The sequence below is a fragment of the Pollachius pollachius genome (assembly GCF_949987615.1).
Source record: "Pollachius pollachius genome assembly, chromosome: 17".
Taxonomy (NCBI): Eukaryota; Metazoa; Chordata; class Actinopteri; order Gadiformes; family Gadidae; genus Pollachius; species Pollachius pollachius.
In genome coordinates this window covers 22186387-22208261 of record NC_136950.1, presented here as the reverse complement: position 1 = coordinate 22208261, position 21875 = coordinate 22186387, and the positions used below count along the sequence as shown (strand labels likewise).

Sequence of the window (21875 nt, the reverse complement as noted above, 5' to 3'; positions counted from 1 at the left end):
GGGGGGGGGGGGGGGGGGGAGAGGGGAGAGAGAGGAGGGGAGAGAGAGAGGGGAGAGTGAGGGGGGGAGAGAGAGGAGAGTGAGGGGGGGAGAGAGAGTGAGAGGAGAGAGGGGAGAGTGAGGGGGGAGAGAGAGGGGGGGGAGAGAGGGTGGAGTGGGGGGGGAGAGAGAGGGAAGAGAGAGAGGAGAGTGAGAGGGGAGAGAGAGGGAGGGAGAGAGGGGAGAGAGAGAGGAGAGTGAGGGGGAGAGAGAGAGGGAAGAGAGAGAGGAGAGTGAGGGGGGGAGAGAGAGAGGGGGGAGAGGGAAGAGTGAGGGGGTGAGAGAGAGAGGGGGGGAGAGAGAGGAGAGTGAGAGGAGAGAGGGGAGAGTGAGGGGGGAGAGAGAGGGGGGGAGAGAGGGTGGAGTGGGGGGGTTGAGAGAGGGAAGAGAGAGAGGAGAGTGAGAGGGGAGAGAGAGAGGGGGGGAGAGAGGGGAGAGAGAGAGGAGAGTGAGGGGGAGAGAGAGAGGGAAGAGAGAGAGGAGAGTGAGGGGGGGGAGAGAGAGGGGGTGAGAGAGAGAGGGGGGGAGAGAGGGGAGAGTGAGGGGGGGAGAGAGAGACGAAGAGGGAGGTTTAGCAGTGGGAAGGAGATGAGCGATAAAATGCAGTAGATAGAACGAGAGAGAGAGAGAGAGAGAGAGAGAGAGAGAGAGAGAGAGAGAGAGAGAGAGAGAGAGAGAGAGAAAAAAACAAAGGAAAAGAAAGCAGGGAGCTTGGCGGCGGATGGCCCAGAGCTCCCTCCCTCATAATAGTTTGTTGTGATAAGCCATTGTGAGAGAGGCCCGCGCACCCCGAGGCTGTCAATTTGATTAGCCATTATACTGCACGTTTAATTGCAGTTATTGGCTCGTCATCTCCCTGCTCCGCTGAAGAGGCCGCGCTGCGACCCCACACTGCCATCAGGTGTGTGCACAGCGCTTCATTATCCCGCAGGAAGAAGAGCCGCACACGTCCTCGGAGTGTGTGTGTCCCCGAGCCCATTATACCTGTCAATTGGCTATGTGCATAATTGTAATTTCAGTTTTAAATGCTGCCACATAATCAACTGGCATTAGCACCTGACGCAACCGAACAGAGACTAAGTGTGTCAACCGTGTGCACGCGCGCGTGTGTGAGTGGGGGAGAGATAGTGAGTGTTTAATGGCTTTCTATTGCTGCCCGCATGACATGCACAGCTGTTGACCAGCGATGCGCTGGTCTGGTCAACAACCGAGCCATGCCATCCCATAATGGAGCCTCGGCTACTGTTGCCAAGGTAGAAGCAGCCGGGCTGGCACCGACTGCACACAGTAATTCCTCCGTGCTCAAATAAAATACACACACACATTTAGAAACACACACACACACACACACACACACACACACACACACAGTTTGCAGCAATTGACTGACAGGTGTCAGAAAGGCAGGGCTAAAATGTTACAGGTAGTTATTGAATTTAGAGCCCCTCAACTCTTCCTACCTCTAACACACACACACACACACACACACACACACACACACACACACACACACACACACACAAGCGCTTTGTTCCTGCACTGACACCATTTCAATTTGCTCCACAAATCTGCAGCATTTTCAGCCTGACTGCCTAAGGAGCAAACCAGCTGTGAAATTGCCTCTCTCCCGGGTGGGTAGGACCCCCCATCCCCCCCCTCAACTTGCCTCTGTGACTCCCTTTCACCCAATAGACCCTCCCTCCCCACCCGCCCCCAACAACCACCACCCTAACGAAAGCATGCATCCAGAAACCCAGTGCTGGCCGTGCCAGGTGAGGCCCCCGGCAGCAGCACGGGCGCAGGGCGCTGTTTGCTCAGGCGTTGGGGTGCCTCTGGGGGGCGGTGTTTAGGGGAAACATGAACTATAAAAGAAGGAGAAAGAGAAGCTAAATCCCACAAATGGGCCCAAATCACTAAAGCACAGAGCAACAGTCTCAAAGTGTCCGCCGCGTCTCACAATAGAGCGGGCACTCAGACTTCTCCCATCTTAAAGACATCGTCGCTGGTTTTCCTGAAGTTCTCCACTGGCGTATCCAATAGAAAGCGGTCGACTCCGTGGGCGCCACCGTGTGTGTGTGTGTGTGTGTGTGTGTCCGCAAGCGTGTTCACCCACACACACCCTTGAGTAAATTTTATGCGTGATGTGTGTGCACTGCCGTCCAACTGAAGTCACCCAACTTGGATAACTTGTCTTGGATACGGTTCAAATAGTCTCTAGACCAAAATATCACTGAGGAGACAACACAAACAAGGCCTCCGTGCTACACTCCACCTCTGCAACCCAGTGCTCAACGGCTCAGTTGCAAATGTGCCTGCTGCACTAAATACACAACCATCAATATCCAGCCCCCACACAAGTTGCAGCTGCAGGGTGGGGGACGCTCAGAGAGAGGGAGAGGGGACGCTCAGAGAGAGGGAGAGGGGACGCTCAGAGAGAGAGAGAGAGGGGGCGAGAGAGAGAGGGATAGAAAGAGAGCAATAGAGAGAGAGAGAGAAAACATACATTTCCCCCTGAGCTGCAGCGAGAGCAACAAGCCTCGAAACTCTTGAGCTCCTTTAGAAGCCTTATTGCCGGTTGTGGTCTTCGCACCGATCAGCCTCACAAGGCACCATAATGAGTCAATATATGTAAATCTTTACTAGGCAAACACGGCAGGAAACAAAGGCATTTAACTGGTGCTCTCGTCCGCAAGCCTCCGACGATTCAGCACCGGTAATTTCTTCCCATTGAAAGGCATAATTGCCTGCTATTTGAAGATATTCATGCTCAATTTTTGAAATTAATTTCAATTGGGGGGGAAATGTAGAAATGTCAGCTCCAGTGAAAGGGATTTGATTTCAATTATCCTCGCTCAAAGGACTGTGATTTCCAAATACACTTAAGCAAAATCATGACAAGAATTTTTGTTCGGCGAAATTCAGTGTTTAAAGAGCGATTAGGCGATAATGGGGCGGCTTTGAGCCAGCAGTGAATGCAGCCGTCTCCCTCTGAAAGGCACTCAATTATCTCTGATTGCTCCCGCTATAATGTATCAAATAGAGATACCTGCTATTGCCGTAATTTGTGTGAAAATTAACATGCTGCAATTTCCACTAGAGGGAAAAAGGGAGCACTAATGGGAGCCTGAGCGTACATCAATAAAACGAGGGTGAGAGAGGCAGGCACGCACACACACACACACACACACACACACACACACACACACACACACACACACACACACAGAGGGAGAGAGAGAGAGAGAGAGCGAGAGAGAGAGCTGTGGAGGGATGGAGGAACAGTTGAGGGATGGAGGAACAAAGGTCTGGAACTGAAAACAGAAGGGTACGTATGGCGAGCGCAGAGGAGCTAGACGAGGAGCGAGAGAGAGAGACGCTCACAGAGAAAAAAGAGAAAGAAAGAAATTTAATTTACTGAAAATATTACAAATTGCACCTGTGCATAACTCCCTCGAATTACCAACCAATCAAGGCAGAGTGCCTATTACTCTCCCATTACATGGAGATCAGATCACGCTCTGATTCTGTGTCCAGAGAGAGAGAGAGGGAGCGAGAGAGAGAGAGAGGGAGGGAGAGAGAGAGAGAGAGAGAGAGAGAGGGAGACGTAACACCCACAGCGATGGTAAATGTAGCGTGATGCAGGGGAGAAGATGGAAAAAAGGAAAACATGGAGGAGTCACAGGCAGGACTGAAACGACACCATCGTAACATTAGACAATCCATCAAGCCACCGTCTAAATACAAACAAATACACCCCATATCCTCATTTAAATACATGAATACATCAAATATATCATATATAAAATTAGGCCTGCCTATCAGGCCTACTATTAGGCAAATTGAATTTAAATTGTTGCCCATATTCATAGTCAGTTGGAAACAACAGTACGTCTCCGTGCCAATTAGCATGCAGCCATGAGAGCTAAGTGGGTCATATTTATTATGCATTATGTATATTGAGGTATGCTGAAGGTTTAATTTAGTATGAGCTACGAGTCAATTTAACAGTGTGCTCTACCTGCTGCCATGATCGCGTAGTGAGACTCCGAAGTCTGCATAATATGTTGTTATACTGCACTTGACTTTTACGCGTCTGATAAAAAATAACCTGTTTCAAAGCCAATAATATGAGACACTGATTTAGCCACAAGTCTTTTGGCTGGGCAGCGTTGGACTGAACAAATCAAACAAAAAGGAAAAAAACAAACCCACAAAAAAGGTTAATTTATAGGATCAGGTTTAAGCCTGGATGGCTCGCTGGGCAAGGCCAACTGAAGTCCAGGAGCACTGTGACTGTAAAAGACTGGGGCTGTTCACACAGTACTCTGACACCATTTACAATACATACCAACCCTCAGCGAGGGCAGCCTAAAGTAAAAGTATGCTCAATTGATTCACTCCGCTACCAGTTTGACCACCAATAGATGCATTTCACCCATTTATTTAATCAATAAACTTTGACATTTCTGTCAATCACGATTCAAATATTAGATCAAGTTAAAAAAATCACAATTGTGGCCGTCATTCTGTCAATATCAATCAGTACACCTTAAAAGCACATGAGGGGGAATTCAAGCAAAGGTAAAGGTGTGTGCAAGAGAGAGTGGGAGCAAGAGGGAGAAATGGGTAGAAACTAGGCGGTAGAAGAGGCAGAGCGCAGGAAGGGGCCAGCGGGCACCCAGAGTTAAATGTTTTATTCAGCCATCAGTTTAAAGTGCCAGGCCCCTCAGGCACAGCGATGGACGCCTAAGTGGCTATGGTGACAGGACAAATTGGTCTTCTGGTTTACAACCTGTCGCCACAAAGCTAGACCCAGCAAAGCAACAGGGAGAGGCCAGAGATAAAGAGAGATAGAGAAAGAGAGATCGAGCAGAAGAGAGAGAGATAAAAAAAAGTGAGAGATAAAGAGGGAGCGAGAGAGACGGGGGGGAGGGAAAGAAACTGGGCACAGAGTGCCACATGTAAGACAGAAAATAGTGCTGTGTGGAGGTTTGCCATGAATAGTGAGGGGAAACTGAAAAACATTGATTGAACCATCACAGCAAATTGAACAAGGCAGCTTTTCTTTTAAATCCAGTGGTCAAGCTAACAAAGTGTTGCGCAGGCATAAAACAGATGGCTGGAAGCTCTCCAAAGGGAACACCTCAACCTGGATTTCCAGTGCCGGGAACCCATGCAAACAAACATGCACAAAGTGGGACATGGGGCCCGTAGATACACGACAGCTCTGAATCAAGACGCAAAAATAGGATAGCTGAATGCCATTGAAAACAGTGTCTGCAAGTGTGGTGAACATTGACGTTTGTCGGCGGAGATATTATCTATATAAAAAAGGTGCAACTTTAGCTCTATAGCACCATCACCTGGAGAAAATGTACTTATTCAATATAAACGTGTTCAGTACAAGTCACTGGGTTCAGACCGCAAGGCTGAGCGCTCTATTCAGACGTCCAGTTTCCTGGTCTGCTCCAGGAAACAGCAGAGATCAGTCACTCACTTAAACTGGCGTGTGTGTGTGTGTGTGTGTGTGTGTGTGTGTGTGTGCATGTGGGTGCGTGTTACCTCTGGTCTGAGTGTAGCCCTGGTGCAGGCGGGGCAGATGGGCCCATGGCGAGAGAAGGAGATGGGCAGACGCCTGGTTCTGTTCTGGCAGGTCTGGTCCTCACACACCAGCCATCCCTAGGAGAGAGAGACACAGAGACAGAGAGACACAGAGACAGAGAGACACAGAGACAGAGAGAGACAGAGACAGAGAGACACAGAGACAGAGAGACACAGAGACAGACAGAGAGACAGACAGAGACAGAGAGACACAGAGACAGACAGAGAGACACAGAGACAGAGAGAGAGACAGACAGAGAGAGAGAGACAGAGGAAGAAAGGAGAGCCAGAGGAAGAGACAGAGAGAGAGAGAGATTAGCCTCAGTGCTTTCATCAAGGGGACAATGTTTCATGTATAAATATTAGTAACGTGTAACGATACGCGTATTCGTACAGACATTTTTCGGTACAGGTCTAACGGTTCGATGCACGTTTCATTTCAGTGCGTACCAAATTATTTATTTTTTAAAATTATTTATTGATTATCACACTCTGTGAGTGTCTTGTCATGATGTTTTGTGTTGAGGACCCGATGGAAATAAGTCCTGGAACTATTGTGTTTTTATCCTCAATTGTATTTGATGTCTTTTCATGTGTGTAAGACATTTGTTTGATACAATTCAATAAATCTAAATCAAATCAAAAATTAACTTGTCGGTAAATTATTCCTTTTCAGCAGTATTGACCTACTTTTTTGTATTCGTTGTTGAAATAGTTTGCTAAAAACCCAAATTTTGTTTGTTAAAAAAAAAAAAAAAAATGTATGTTTGGTTTCTTTTAATCCTTCTGTACCGAAAAACATACCGAACCGTGACCTGAAAACCGAGGTATGTACCAAATCGTGACTTTTGTGTATCGTTAAACCCCTAATAAATATACAAGTATTTTTTTATAATTACCTCACCTATTGGCTGCATCAAATCAAGCGAATTATTATAGATAACATAAACTTCAAATTTGTACGTAAAATAAATAAATAATTATTTTGTTTAATATATATTTGGGACACATTATGGCAGAATGTAAAAATGGGGATGGGGGGGGAATAAGGGAATAAGGATGACATCTGGGGACGTGTTCCACATGCCACTCTCATGAGCGCCACGATAACAGGAAACCTGACGACGCTCTCCAAACCTGCTCCATCCAGAACCAGCCATTTATAGTTGCAGACATTTGCTCCAGTGTAACCCTTCCAGAACTAGGAGGCCCCGGTTCCCCCGACCGCAGATGGAACCCTCCTGCCATCCTTAACTGTCTGCCACCTTCTGTATCCACGGCTCTTTGTTGAGCATCAGCGGACGGGCCCCCGGGGTGAGCCTGAGGCAGGTGCTGTGGTTAGTCATGGCCCAACACCCCCACCCCCTCTGTGAACACACACGCCTTTATGACCCGTCATTACCAAGGGGGGAGGGGGGTAATGCCAACTAATGACTGACCAGCCGTCCTCTACTTTGAATGGCTTTTCTACAATGCCTTCTCTTGGCGCGTCCGCACACTTTAGACTAAACGTCGGCTGCACCAGGTGAGCCTGTCCTCTGGACCAGCGTTAGACTAAACGTCTGCTGGACCAGGTGAGCCTGTCCTCTGGACCAGCGTTAGACTAAACGTCTGCTGCACCAGGTGAGCCTGTCCTCTGGACCAGCGTTAGACTAAACGTCTGCTGCACCAGGTGAGCCTGTCCTCTGGACCAGCGTTAGACTAAACGTCTGCTGCACCAGGTGAGCCTGTCCTCTGGACCAGCGTTAGACTAAACGTCTGCTGCACCAGGTGAGCCTGTCCTCTGGACCAGGTGAGCCTGTCCTCTGGACCAGCGTTAGACTAAACGTCTGCTGCACCAGGTGAGCCTGTCCTCTGGACCAGGTGAGCCTGTCCTCTGGACCAGCGTTAGAAAAAGATGGCCAACACCGATGAAGATGTTTTGCACAGAAATGTAATCGGCAATAACATTTACAATCCAAATCAAAGCAAATAATTGATCATCCTTTTTACTTCAACGAGCCCTGAATCATTAACTCTTCAGCCGACTGCAGCGGTGGCCGTTCCTGTACATCCACACATATCTTCACCAAAATTGTCGGCAAAATTACCTTGAAAACAAACAACCATTATGGTCCACAGTGGAGTTCTGTGAACGTGCGTTAATCATTGAGAGGGACCCCTCGATACGCAGCTTCAATTTATATTTACCAAGACAGCAAGACGGTCGTAATCTGAAAACTAACCGCAGAGACGACAAAAGAGACAGGCGGCGGCACCCTGATCGTTTTCACACACACACACACACAGCCAATACCCTCTAACACACACACACACACACACACACACACACACACACACACACACACACACAGCCAATACCCTCTCACACACACACACACACACACACACAGCCAATCCCCTCTCACACACACACACACACACACACAGCCAATACCCTCTAACACACACACACACACACACACACACACACACACACAGCCAATACCCTCTAACACACACACACACACACACACACACACACACACACACACACAGCCATCCCCTCTCACACACACACACACACACAGCCAATCCCCTCTCACACACACACACACACACACACAGCCAATCCCCTCTAACACACACACACACACACACACACACACACAGCCAATCCCCTCTAACACACACACACACACAGCCAATCCCCTCTGCACACACACAAGTCTGCAGGTTCACAGCTTTACCAACAGATCCATGAACCAGGAAGACTAATTATCCCAACAACACTTTAGCAAAAAGACTGCAAGGCATCATGGGAAACCCGAGCGCTTGGCATGCCCTGATAAGGGCGGGCGAGGACAATGCACCACGGGAAGGGGAGATAAGTTCACTGTGTGCGTTTTTCATTGTGCTGCTTACATTATTATTTACATTTGATCTCAATGTTTCCTTTTGGTTCCCAGTGACAGACTAGGCACACATTACTGCTCCCATGAGATGTCCTTGAGCTATTGAGGCCTCAACCCCACATCGTCTCCTTGACCACAGGTTTTATCAGCATCATCATTCAAATGAAACATATTAATATTAATGGCACAATTAAATAATATGATAAATGCCAGATGTACTTTTTAAAAGAAGGGTCCGGTCTAAATATTGCAGCAGAGTATCTTGGATCAGTGACCCGGCTGAACTGCAGACGCAACTCAACACACATACCCTACCTGCAGACACACACCCCTGCGTGGAAGAAATGGCCCTGAAAAGGTTACACACACATACACAAACACACACACTTAATCTAGGCAGGTATGACAGACAGAAAGGAAACGAAAGCATGGAGCGCATTGAGGGGAGAAAAAAAAACACATCTAATTAAGGCATTTAGCCAGAGTGTGTGTACCAGAGTGTGTATGGACGCGTGTGTTAGTGGGGAGGGAGCACAGAGTGTGGAGGTGGCTACAGTCGGACGCGTCGCAGAATAAAGGCCCATAATTGCATAATTACAGCAGTGGATACCTGACACGCTGAATGCAGACGTCAAATGAGTTCCACATAATTTAACCAAACAGAGGCAAGACCAGGGCAGTGACGCCCCCTCCGTCGCAAGACACACTCGTCTAGAGCCACACACACACACACACACACACACACACACACACACACACCCAACACCAGGACTGCCCCTCCCCGTAGATCTAGGTCTGTGGTCGCTCTCCTTCTTTAGCTGGACTCTGTTTAGGACCCATGCATATCTCCTAGCAGGGTCGGCTCTCACCTTGTATCGTATAAAACTCTAATTCACAGTTTTCTCATCACGCATGTCAGTGAGTGGTAAAGATAATTGAAATTAACGCGCACGGATTGTCTTTACCGATGGAATTCACCTGAAATGTACCAACACGCACAGACACACACACGCGCACACCCCTCAAAGGCCTTCAACAAAGACCAGGGCTGGTGGGGCTCTCCTACTGGCTTTGTGCCTCGGCAATCAACACTTTCAGCTCCAACCTGAATAGGCCTGAAAAACCAGCCCCACCCACACACACAAACCCCTACCTATACACACACACACACACACACACACACACACACCCACCCACCCACCCTGAATTGGAGCCAAACCGTTCCACTTTGTACATCCTCTGCTTAATCAAAGCGTCTCCATTCAACAATTTGACCTTTTGTTCAAAACAGGATTATCACCTCCCTGGTCTTCATTCCCCCTCTTTTCTCCTCCTTTCTCTCCCTCTTTTCTCCCCCCTGCCCCTCGGGATGTCTCCAGGGGCGACCCACATGACGAGGGTAATTGCAATAATTTGTTAAACGCCATGGCAACGGTGGTTAGACAGGAGGGGGAGGAAGGGGAGGGGGGGGGGGGTTGGACAGAAAACGAGTGACTACCATTTTGCCAAAGACAGTGGAAGGTGGAGGGGGGGAAGGGAGGGAGAAACAAGTGTTTGCAGAGTCCCTGGGTGCTGGTTCATTGGTAATGGAAGCGGTGGGGAGGGCTGGTGGAAGCGTTGGGAGGTAATTTCAGTAATGATTAATGGCCCTGTGGTCGTGGCTAGAGGCTAACACATATATAACCACACACACACACACACACACACAGAGGTACAGGCCTTTCACTCTATCTGGCCAGACAAACAGTTCTATTTGAACTCTCCCTTGGCCTGAAAGGAATCCTTAATTACACAATATTACCCCTCATCGCCCCACTGTGCGTGTGTGTGTGTATGTGTATGTGTGTGTGTGTGTGTGTGTATTCAGTGGTAGCAGCTGTTTCACAGGTCGCAACAAAGGGGTTTAGGGGCTCACTCCCTACACATTCACTGCACTAATTGATTTCTGTTCAGCACTGTGGGAGTGTACCCCCCCCCCGCCCCTCAACCCAGCCCTGAATCCAACTACACACACACATCGTCTTGGCCTTTCAAACAGAGAGAGCATTCCACTCACTCTAGACTCAAGGTGTTACAAGCCGCCACCATGACAGCAAGACTGAGCCAGCAACAGCGCTGCAGAGAGCCAGAGAGACAACGCTGGAATGCCATCGTTGGGCTAGGGTTAGGGTTAGCACACATGGCTGTGCTTGTCAGGTGACGGACGGAGGTACAGTCTGTACCTGAAAGAAACCCAGGGCGACACGGTGGGTCTAAAGGACTTCAGGGGAGGAACACTCAATACATTAGAGCAGGGGGTCCGGGACCCCTAGAGGGTCCATGGAGGTACTGCAGGGGGGTCGCGAAAGTTTTGGTTGATTAGACTTTTTTTTATATTCTCCCCGCAATTGTTTCCACAAATTAAAATGTCTTTAAATACACATTACCATGAATCCAACACACTAGCCGTGTTTACATGGACACTTTTGATCCGATTTCTAAATCAGAATACATCTATTCCTATCATGCAATCCGAATGTACTATATATATGGCATTTACAAAAGTGGTAAGCGTACGTTCATATGTCTCTCGCACACACCTAAAAAGAGGGGTGGTGCGCACATCCAAAGGTAATCCACAGGTGCTAGACAATAGCATTGAACATAAAAAAAGGAGCGCGCACACCTGACACAGCTGGACTGGCTGCGACATTCTTATGTATTTGATTTTATTGAAAGCTTAGCAGGAGAGAGCCTTTCTCTGCCTGCTCCTTCAATTAAGAAGGACAGTTTAATATAAAGCACAATTTTATACAATATATAAGTAGGGGGTCCCCGCTCCTTCTCTCCATCAGTTTGGGGGTCCTTGGCAAGGAAAACTTTGAAGACCCCTGCATTAGAGAAAGCCTTGGGCCTTGAGGACCCCTGACGGCGGTCTTTTTTTTACCCTCTGTTCACAAACCATTTCAACCTTAAAGGTTGTATCAGCGATTCTAGGCAAAAACATAAATGATCCCATTAATCTGATCTTTCCTCACGATCCGCTAGCTGCCCGCCCCGTAAAAACAAATGGTACTTCCAACCACTCAAAACCAAAATAAATAGTATTCCAACCAATCACGACAAGGGGTGGGTGTTGTGGGGCTTTGCGCTGCGTTCATGATCGTTTTTACCGGATGCACGAAACACGGAACGGAGGGGCGAGCTGGCTGTTTGTTTGGGATTTGCTTCAGATACCAACAGAAGTGAGGTCACCCAACATCGCTGGTACAGCCTCCAAACGAAGGGCTGCCTACTCACCCGTCATACAGGGCAGCTAGATTCACATTCTGCCCAGGTGGGGGTCTGAATGACCCCGAAAGAGGGACCCCCAAAAAACAAACTCAAAAGAAAAGTGTTCAGGCTAAGGTGTACTTCCACCCTTCACTCCCCAGACTGCACCCTACCAGTAGGCCTCCTGGAGCAAGATGGGCAACTCCTTCATTACCTGGATGTGAATACATCGTTAGTCATTTAGGATTCATGTCTGCTTAATGACTAGCATAAACTCCCGCAAAGCACACAGGTTAAGACACGGCTGGCTAGCGTGCCATTTCACCTTACCTAACATTAATTAATTAATTATTCATTACATTAGTTAATGCAGTAATTAGCATTAACTTAGTTCAAGCTACCTAGGGTAAGAGTATGGGTTAACCCTAACTTACAAACTCTGACCCCTTTGCTAATGCTAAATAATGTTTATTACAAAATTATACAATATTCATGAACGGTTAATAAATTAACCTTTGATATACTTTCAAAGAATCAAATTAAAAGCTTGTTCTAGTATTAGCCAGGGCCGTCTGTTATTAAATGGCCATTGTTGTTCTAATTTTACACTAATTTTACACGGCAGTCTTATCTGTATCCAAAACCTGAGTACATATTCACGTCCTGGGCTGCATTTTCCTGCTGGTTTTGTTTTTATTCTTACTCCGGTTCACAATGCCATGAATCACCATGTACAGTAGCCTCAGCGACTCACTGATTAATAATAGATTGTGTTTATGAAATGGAATTTAAATCCACACATTCAGTGCTGTGCCCTTCAAAGGCTTCAAATAAGGTTCACATTTAAACCGACTGTATAGCAGAGTGAGAGCGACAGAGAGAGGGAACAGAGAGAGGAAGAGAGAGAGAACAGCTGGCTGCCTTGGTTACGGCACAAGCTGAAGCATTAGAGAATGAATGGAGTCTAAATTGAAACTAAATGAAGTCCATTTACTGCCCTGCAGGTGGGGAGGGGGTGGGTATGGGGGTGCTGTGCCGCCTGTGTGCGACGCTGAACAGGAGGAAGTCTTCTGTGTATTCAGGAGAATTAAAAAAAATCCTAAACAACAGAACCAACCCGAGTAGCAATAATCAGGAACTCTGGCAAAACACACGCACACCCCCCCCCACTGCAACAACACAATACTCACACTGTAGTACTTCTTGATGTATTTGCGGATGTCGAGGAGCAGCTTGTTGCTGATGTTGGCGTGGTAGTCGATGAGGCGCGCGCCACAGGGGGGGTGGCAGCAGCGCATCAGCCCCGGCTCCAGCGTCTTGCCCTGGGGGAAACACAGCCCGGCGCCGCCGGGAACATTCAGTTATGCAGAGTACTTTGTGAATTGTTAACGTTTATTTCAAAAACAAGAACGTCCGCAGCAGGGGTAAGAGTGACCTAAAAAGGGGCCACTAAAGTGGGTGGAAGAAGGGGGACGGATAGTCAAGGTTCTGGGTTCAAACCCCGCCTGAGCAGTAGGGCCCTTGGGCAAGACGCCTCATCTGCTCCCTAATGACATTCATAAGAAAAACTAAATAAAAACACTTCCTCTTTCGAAACATGCCCCACATAAAGCACCAGATAAATGGGAGACGTGACCTGAAACGTTGAGAACGGTTGGAACGCGTCATAACTGTCATAAATATAACATAGCTGAACACCCCTCCACAAAGAGCAAACGTCTGCAGACATGCAGCACCGAGGTGCTATTAGGGCCGGCCCGCAGCGTCATTCCCCCCTAACCTTCACAAAGGACATGCCAGGCATGAAGGGGGCGTGTGGAGGGAGGCAGCGGTGCAGTCAGAACACCTGCGACCTGAAAACGGGAACGTCTGGTGGGCCAGAGGAACCAGGTCAACGTGACCTTAACCACTTCAAATCTTCCACTTGACAGCCAGACCTATAGTTAATGCAATAAAAAGAACTAGAAACCAAGCTGCATAACGATTACGCCGAATAGAACCTCTTAAGCACTCTGTGTAGACTGCGGATGACAGCCACAGAAAGGGCTTCTGAGTTGAGAGTCGGCAGCGCACATGTATGGATGTGTCTGCTCTACCATCTCCTTTGTGGGGCGGCGGATGGTGGTGGTTCAGGATTTGGCTCAAGTACTGCAAACCGACACACTGAACAAATCCTTCTCTCCTTTCCTTTGGTTGAAGTGTCTTTTTTCCCGAAGGCCTTACCGGAATGCCTCCCTGTTCTCTCCCCGTCATTCTCCCCCACCCCCACCAGCCCTCTACTGCCTTATCTCCCCGTTCCTTATCTCCCCGTTCCCTAACCATAACCCATTCCACACAGTGCTCCCATAACAGCTTTTTCTTCCTCCCTCACATGGACTAATATATATGCAGCAGGTATATACAAAGACAAAGTTAGATAAAAACTAATAAAGTCATGTATTTCTGGCAGTTTGATTACCAATATATAATACCCATGAAATGCTGGAGGGAAACCACATTAACTATCAACTCACAAGGACAGAACTGGTTGTCATCTCAGCAACGTATCCCATCTTCTAGCCAGGGCAGTATGGCCCTCTAAGGATATACATCGCCTTTCTGGGGAGTAAACCTGCCAAAAAAGGGACTTATTTGTCTCTCTTGTCAAGTCACTCAACCTCAAACAGTACCAGCATGGTACTGAATAACCAAAAACTGCAAATAGACGACAAGTGAAACTCTTTGTAGATTATTTTCCTTCCCCAAATCATTACAATTCCCTCCCTCATTCCTCCCATGCAATAACTTCCCGTCTCCCTCTCCTCTCTCCCCTGCTTCTGCCTCCCAGAGTCAAGGCCTGGCTGTCCTCTGGCTGTCCTCTGGCCAACCACCCTAATTAACTGACTGACTTATTGGTGTGTCAACGTGTGTGTCTGAGGGTCTGACCAAACCAAAGGCCTTGTTGTCTTACACAGTCACACACCAGGTACCACGTACCGAGGGCTGTTGTTTGCTAGTTTTTGACAGGATTGTTTCTTCTTCAGGTAACTGATTGGTCATGTACTCAACTCTTACGTCAACTGTGTGCTATCCATGTCAGCATAGAGCAAACATGTTTTGGTACAAATGTAATTCTCTCACATTTACATGTGGGTTTAATGGAGTTCGTCTTGACATCCATTTGGTTACTCATTCCCCATGTTAATATTACTTTGGTTATCTTTGACTTCAGGGGTGGGAGGGTAGTCCTAGTTTTATGACTGTCTGTGAGACATGAGTAGGCTGTGTGCCCTTCTCATTAGAAGATGATAAGACAAACACACATCTGTAGCCACTTGTCAGCCCAAGGTTGCATTACTCTGTGCGCACGCACGTGCGCATGTGTGTGTGTTTACATCTACACGCATGCATATGTTTTTGTGTTTGCGTGTGGTCCACGCACAACAGGGTTAGGGTTTGGAAGTTGCAGAACCCGAGCTCTGCCAATGAAAACAGAGCTGAGCCGGGCAGCGGGCCAACAGCAGGCGGAGCCTCAACACTCTGGGTCATCAGGATCCATCACAGGATGTCTGGTGCCCCAATAAAACAATAAAGAAACAACGTTGAGGTGGTCTCCGCCTCAACAGCGTGTATTGTGTTGTGTAGAGGTGATGGGGTGTTGTGTAGAGGTGATGGGGTGTTGTGTAGATGATGGGGTGTTGTGTATAGATGATGGGTTGTTGTGTATAGATGATGGGTTGTTGTGTATAGATGATGGGTTGTTGTGTAGATGATGGGGTGTTGTGTATAGGTGATGGGGTGTTGTGTAGATGATGGGGTGTTGTGTATAGGTAATGGGGTGTTGTGTATAGATGATGGGGTGTTGTGTAGATGATGGGGTGTTGTGTATAGATGATGGGGTGTTGTGTATAGATGATGGGGTGTTGTGTAATTGATGGGGTGTTGTGTAGGTGATGGGGTGTTGTGTAGATGATGGGTTGTTGTGTGTAGATGATTGGGTGTTGTGTATAGATGATGGGGTGTTGTGTATAGATGATGGGGTGTTGTGTAATTGATGGGGTGTTGTGTAGATGATGGGTTGTTGTGTGTAGATGATGAAGTGTTGTGTAGATGATGGGGTGTTGTGTATAGGTGATGGGGTGTTGTGTAGATGATGGGGTGTTGTGTATAGGTGATGGGGTGTTGTGTGTAGGTGATGCGGTGTTGTGTATAGGTGATGCGGTGTTGTGTATAGGTGATGGGGTGTTGTGTATAGATGATGGGGTGTTGTGTATAGATGATGGGGTGTTGTGTAGATGATGGGGTGTTGTGTAGATGATGGGGTGTTGTGTATAGATGATGGGGTGTTGTGTATAGATGATGGGGTGTTGTGTATAGATGATGGGGTGTTGTGTATAGATGATGGGGTGTTGTGTATAGATGATGGGGTGTTGTGTAATTGATGGGGTGTTGTGTAGATGATGGGTTGTTGTGTGTAGATGATGGGTTGTTGTGTGTAGATGATGGAGTGTTGTGTAGATGATGGAGTGTTGTGTATAGATGATGGGGTGTTGTGTAGATGATGGGGTGTTGTGTATAGATGATGGGGTGTTGTGTATAGATGATGGGGTGTTGTGTATAGATGATGGGGTGTTGTGTAGATGATGGGGTGTTGTGTTGTGTAGATGCTGGGGTGTTGTGTAGATGATGGGGTGTTGTGTAGATGATGGGGTGTTGTGTAGATGATGGGGTGTTGTGTAGATGATGGGGTGTTGTGTAGATGATGGGGTGTTGTGTAGATGATGGGGTGTTGTGTAGATGATGGGGTGTTGTGTAGGTGATGGGGTGTTGTGTATAGATGATGGGGTGTTGTGTAGATGATGGGGTGTTGTGTATAGGTGATGGGGTGTTGTGTAGATGATGGGGTGTTGTGTAGATGATGGGGTGTTGTGTAGATGATGGGGTGTTGTGTAGATGATGGGGTAGATGATGGGGTGTTGTGTAGATGATGGGGTGTTGTGTAGATGATGGGGTGTTGTGTAGATGATGGGGTGTTGTGTAGATGATGGGGTGTTGTGTAGATGATGGGGTGTTGTGTAGATGATGGGGTGTTGTGTAGATGATGGGGTGTTGTGTATAGGTGATGGGGTGTTGTGTATAGGTGATGGGGTGTTGTGTAGATGATGGGGTGTTGTGTAGATGATGGGGTGTTGTGTAGATGATGGGGTGTTGTGTAGATGATGATGTGTTGTGTAGATGATGGGGTGTTGTGTAGATGATGGGGTGTTGTGTAGATGATGGGGTGTTGTGTAGATGATGGGGTGTTGTGTAGATGATGTGGTGTTGTGTATAGGTGATGGGGTGTTGTGTAGATGATGGGGTGTTGTGTAGATGATGGGGTGTTGTGTAGATGATGGGGTGTTGTGTAGATGATGGGGTGTTGTGTAGATGATGGGGTGTTGTGTAGATGATGGGGTGTTGTGTAGATGATGGGGTGTTGTGTATGAAGAGGATCTGTACGGGCTGGACTAGGGAGGAGAGGGGGCCTGAAGGGTTCTGAGGGGGGGGCTTTCCCCAAACACAAATCAAGCTTCCACGTTGCCGCTGTGTCCTTGAGCAATACACTAGATCTCCAGCCAGGGAGGGGACCTTTGGCCAGCCGATGACTGACCTGTGATGGACGGTGCAACAGGGAGGAAACAGCACAACGGACCGTCAAACGGTTCAAACTAAAACAACGCCTATTAAGACAGCTCCGACCGCTCGGGGAACAAACGACAAGTGGCCGAAGTATAATTGAAAATAAAAGAAACAATCATTGTAGAAACGATCAAATATATCTTAACATCCTACGCCTGGTGACAAGCCCATTTAAAAAAGGACAACAACTTTAAAATCTCTTTCCTGTTGCACTTTAACGTGTGGCTCGCCAGGAACCCTGCAGGAAGCGGTCGGACGGTGATGTTGTCGACCGACCGCTAACACGCTAGGCTAACAGGCTAGGCTACAACGCTGGGCTAACACGCTGGGCTAAGACGCTAGGCTCACACGCTAGGCTAACAGGCTAGGCTAACAGGCTAAGCTAACAGGCTAGGCTAACAGGCTAGGCTACCACGCTGGGCTAACACGCTACCACTCACGGCTCCCTGGAAGACGCTGCTGTACACGTTGTCCGTGGTGCACTGCGGGCAGGCCAGGGAGAAGTGGTCACAGTCCTTGTAGCGCTCCTCATCCGTCAGCTGGGCCGGCGCCCCCAGAGAGACCTCCCCCTCCTCCTCCCGCTGGCTCTGCTGGTGGGCCCGGAACTGGGCAGGGTCCAGCCCTGTGGATGGGGGGGGTATTACGGTTATGTTGGTCCGGAGACGGTGAACTGAACGCTGTGCTCCAGCTTTGGTTAAGGGTCACCAAAGGAAGTCACAAAGCTGTGATTCGTTACCCAAAACTAACCGAGCCAGGGACAAGCATGTGCTGATTGTGACAGGTTGCCGAGACATTGAATGTTTCCATTTGTGCATGGTTCATTGTAGATTAATCAAAAGGAAAGACAGAAACACTGAAAACATTTAAACACTCGTTCTAACTCAGAGAACATGCCCCATACATACGACTTCTATATTAAACTCATTCCCAAATTCTTCTTTGCTGTCCCTCATGGCAGTCCTATAAAAAAGGCCCCAGGACATAGATGAGTGTGAACCCATGGACACTACATTAAGGGCATTAAGCAGACCCTTTATCCCTAACCCTAACCCTTACCCTAACCCTTTATACTCACACAGACGGCCGAGTCAACCATGCAAGGCAGCACTCAGCGGCCGCGGATTGAATTAGCAACCCGCTCAAACTTCTGAGCTAAGCTGACCCCCTTCCACCAACACACCAGCGAACCACACACACCTGTGCCTCCCCCCCCCCCCCCCCCCCAGGCGTTCCCTGTCCAAAGCACGTGCTCCTGTGTTTATTGGTCATAACGCCCTGATGGCTTCACAGGTCGGCCTGTCAGCAACCTGTAAAGCTGTCGGGATCCTGCCTGTCTGTGGAACAGGGGCTAGGGGCCCCTAGCCGCTGTTCCACAGACAGGCTTACGGCCCCTAGCCTCTTTCTGTGGAACAGAGGCTAGGGGCCGTAAGCCCTACCCTGCCAAGCGCCAGACGGACCACCATTGCGCCCGTGAGCTTTGTATCCCCCCCCTCAAACAGGAAGGCAGCAATCATAGGATTTGCAAATTGCGAGTCCCTCTGCCGGAGCCGTGCGCTGCGTTGGGTTTGTGTTTCCAGATTGCTTGTCAGCTGGATAGTTTTTTTCTGGCTTCTTTTAGAGATGAGATTGCATAATAGGAAGAAGAAAAGAAAGAGAAAAGGTGTTGTTGCGTATATATCCGCTTGTCCCCTTCAGACGGCCTGAGGGGAACAGATTGCTTTCCCCTTAAAGCAGTGACGGAGCCTCACCCAGCCACGTGGCGATCAGCACCCCGTCGATGCCCTCGATGGGCTCGCAGATGCGGGCCACCACGGGGTGGACCTGGTGGGCCAGGTAGTACTGGAGGTCCAGGCTCAGCCCGGCCTGCTTCTGGAGCTGCTCCAGGGCGTAGGCTCTCTGACTGGGGCCCAGCGTTGAGCCGTCCTGGGGGGGGGAGCCACATAGGGAAGGTTCAGGAGAGGGGGGTTCCTTGTGGACTCATCTGGAGGAATCCAATGCTAATGGGAATTAACCTCTGTACAGTGTATTAATCAATCATCATTTTAAGGTTGTGTTATGAATGGACTGTATAGCTCTCAAAGAAAAAGATTTAATGGAAACAAGACTACAGTTTAAGCAGCAGAACGAGCAGTACACACTCCGGTATGACAAGAGGTCCGGAACCTGACAATCAATGGCACACACACACACACACACACACACACAGACACACAGTGTAACTTGGCCTCAGGTGCCATTGGTTTACTACCACACACACACAAGTCCCTGTGCGCACCCACCTGGCAGATGACGTAGGAGATGGTGTCGCCCGCTTTGACACGGCGGCCGGCCTGGGAGTTGATCCACAGGGCCACGTGCACGTGAGGCAGGCTCTTCTTGTCCGGGTAGTCTTGAGGATCCTTGGTGAGTGCCTGCACAGTGCAACAGGAACAACACGGTGAGTGAGACGGCTATAAAACAGTCCAGCTCAAGGTCCACCGCTGACAGCAGGCCAAGCACTGCAGGCTGCACAGAGTTAGCACCATGACAACCCAACTGAGGAGTCACAAAGGATGAGTTTGGGTGAGCTGTATGAGGTTATGCAGGTTAGGCAGGAGTAGCAGTGGAATGGGCCCACTTAGATACTTCCCCTAACCGACAGTTCTTGCAAACTCTTGCTCTCCATTACAGGTTGTTCAGCATCCCAAGCTACCTCCAGGTGAGGCTGACGACAATCAGAGCAACACATTTTGGAGAAATGACAAAAAAGTTTTAAGGTGCTGAATGATAGATTGAAGAGCACTTATTTGAGTAATTTGTTAGAATTGACATTGCTATCTGTCTGGTACTAGCAAGTGAAATGCACTTTGGAGAATATCCGTTGCTCAATTCTGATTAATCAGGGCATCTCTTCTGTGATTGGTTCTGAAATCCATCTGGCCCCAATCAGCAGTGTGTGTGAAGCGCGTCTCCCAGGCCGAGTGGGGGGGGTTTACCTTGTGGATCTCGTACTGGTGGGGGTCGATGGCTCCACTGGCCACCCTCTCCCCCAGCTCCACCAGCTGCTGCTGGATGTTCTCCACGATGGCGTCTCGGCTCTGGTCTGACAGGATCTGTCCAATCACGTAGCTGACGGGAGGGAGAGGTGGACGAGGGGGTTCAAATTTGCAGCTTCGTTTCTTTATATGGAAGTGAGTCAATATGTAGATCAATTATGTATTTTGGATTGCTTTTCGGTTTAACAAAACAGAACAAATATTATTAATGGAATCAACAATAGTTGTCAGGTTGAAGCTTTCTTTCAGCCTTCTATCTAGGGGTCTCAGACGGGAGGAATGTGTTCAGGGTCCACCCTGACCTCTGGGGCCGCACAGGAACGTACTTGCCGCACTCCTTGGCCAGGTCGCACCAGTCCCTGCGCACGATGTCCAAGCCCTTGAGCTCCTGCCTGGTGCTGTAGCGGCCGCCGCCCAGCTGCTCCACCACCAGGGCGGCGTACTTCTTCTTCTTCAGCAGCAGCAGAGACTTGAAGACGCCGTCGATGTCGATCTCCAGCAGTTTGTACATCTTGTTCACCTCCGCCTTCACCTGGTAGGCAGCATTAACAGATACTCTGTTTAATAGATACATATTACCTATACAAAACATATCATATACATTTAATAAGGAAATTAAACTGGTATACTATACCTGTATAGGGCGTACTGGTACCTACACCAAATACCTATACATGCTTTAACGTTTAACCCCATTGATTGGGTTCTGACTGTACCATGTAAACAAAAGCACATTAACGCACACACTCACACACAAACACCCCCCCACACACACCTTGTTGCCCAGCTTGAAGACTTCCTCGAGAGATCTGCTGTTGGTGTTGATCATGATGGAGTCGGTGTCGCCGTAAATAACTTCCAGATTCATCTGAGCCGACGGGAGAACAAGAAGGCTCCGGTGAGCGGGAGAGACACGAGGGGAGGTCTGGCACTGCATGAGCCGGGCTATGTTTGAGTCCATGTATATTTGGAAGGTGCTATCAGATATTATGAGACATTAATATGGCCCCTGTCCATTTTGGTTCGCCTTTTCCCAATGCCAACAATGTCCCATGTGGGTGTAGCGAATTAACGTTGACCATTTCTCAGGATCGCATTTAGATTTACAAATAGACAGCGTTTCAAGGCTATGCAGTAAACATTAGTTCAAACATAACTCACCTTTTGTACCATGTCCTTTACAAATAGACAGCGTTTCAAGGCTATGCAGTAAACATTAGTTCAAACATAACTCACCTTTTGTACCATGTCTTTGGTGTGCAAAAGGATCTGAAGTATAGAGGAGGAAAACGGCCATGAGTCAATTTTACCGTGGCAAACACACACACAGTTCCACCAAGAACAAACAATCATTAATGAATGAATATCTTAAGGACTAGCTCTCTGCAGAGCGTCA

The 21875-nt window shown here is 48.4% G+C and overlaps 1 protein-coding gene across 1 annotated transcript in view; it reads right to left on the bottom strand.

The window, feature by feature from the left end:
• Nucleotides 1–5481: 5481 nt before the first annotated feature.
• Nucleotides 5482–21875, bottom strand: part of pola1 (polymerase (DNA directed), alpha 1) — a gene marked incomplete at its 3' end in the record, with an annotated part of 43418 nt that continues 27024 nt past the window's right edge. Inside the window, exons 27-36 of the mRNA XM_079755054.1 lie at nt 21716–21748; nt 21255–21347; nt 20806–21011; nt 20420–20552; nt 19724–19855; nt 19193–19367; nt 17885–18066; nt 12977–13108; nt 5602–5718; nt 5482–5502 (exon numbers count right to left, since the gene is read on the bottom strand). Coding sequence (XP_079611180.1) covers nt 5482–5502; nt 5602–5718; nt 12977–13108; nt 17885–18066; nt 19193–19367; nt 19724–19855; nt 20420–20552; nt 20806–21011; nt 21255–21347; nt 21716–21748 — 1224 coding nt within the window. The remainder of the gene's footprint in view (nt 5503–5601; nt 5719–12976; nt 13109–17884; nt 18067–19192; nt 19368–19723; nt 19856–20419; nt 20553–20805; nt 21012–21254; nt 21348–21715; nt 21749–21875) is intronic.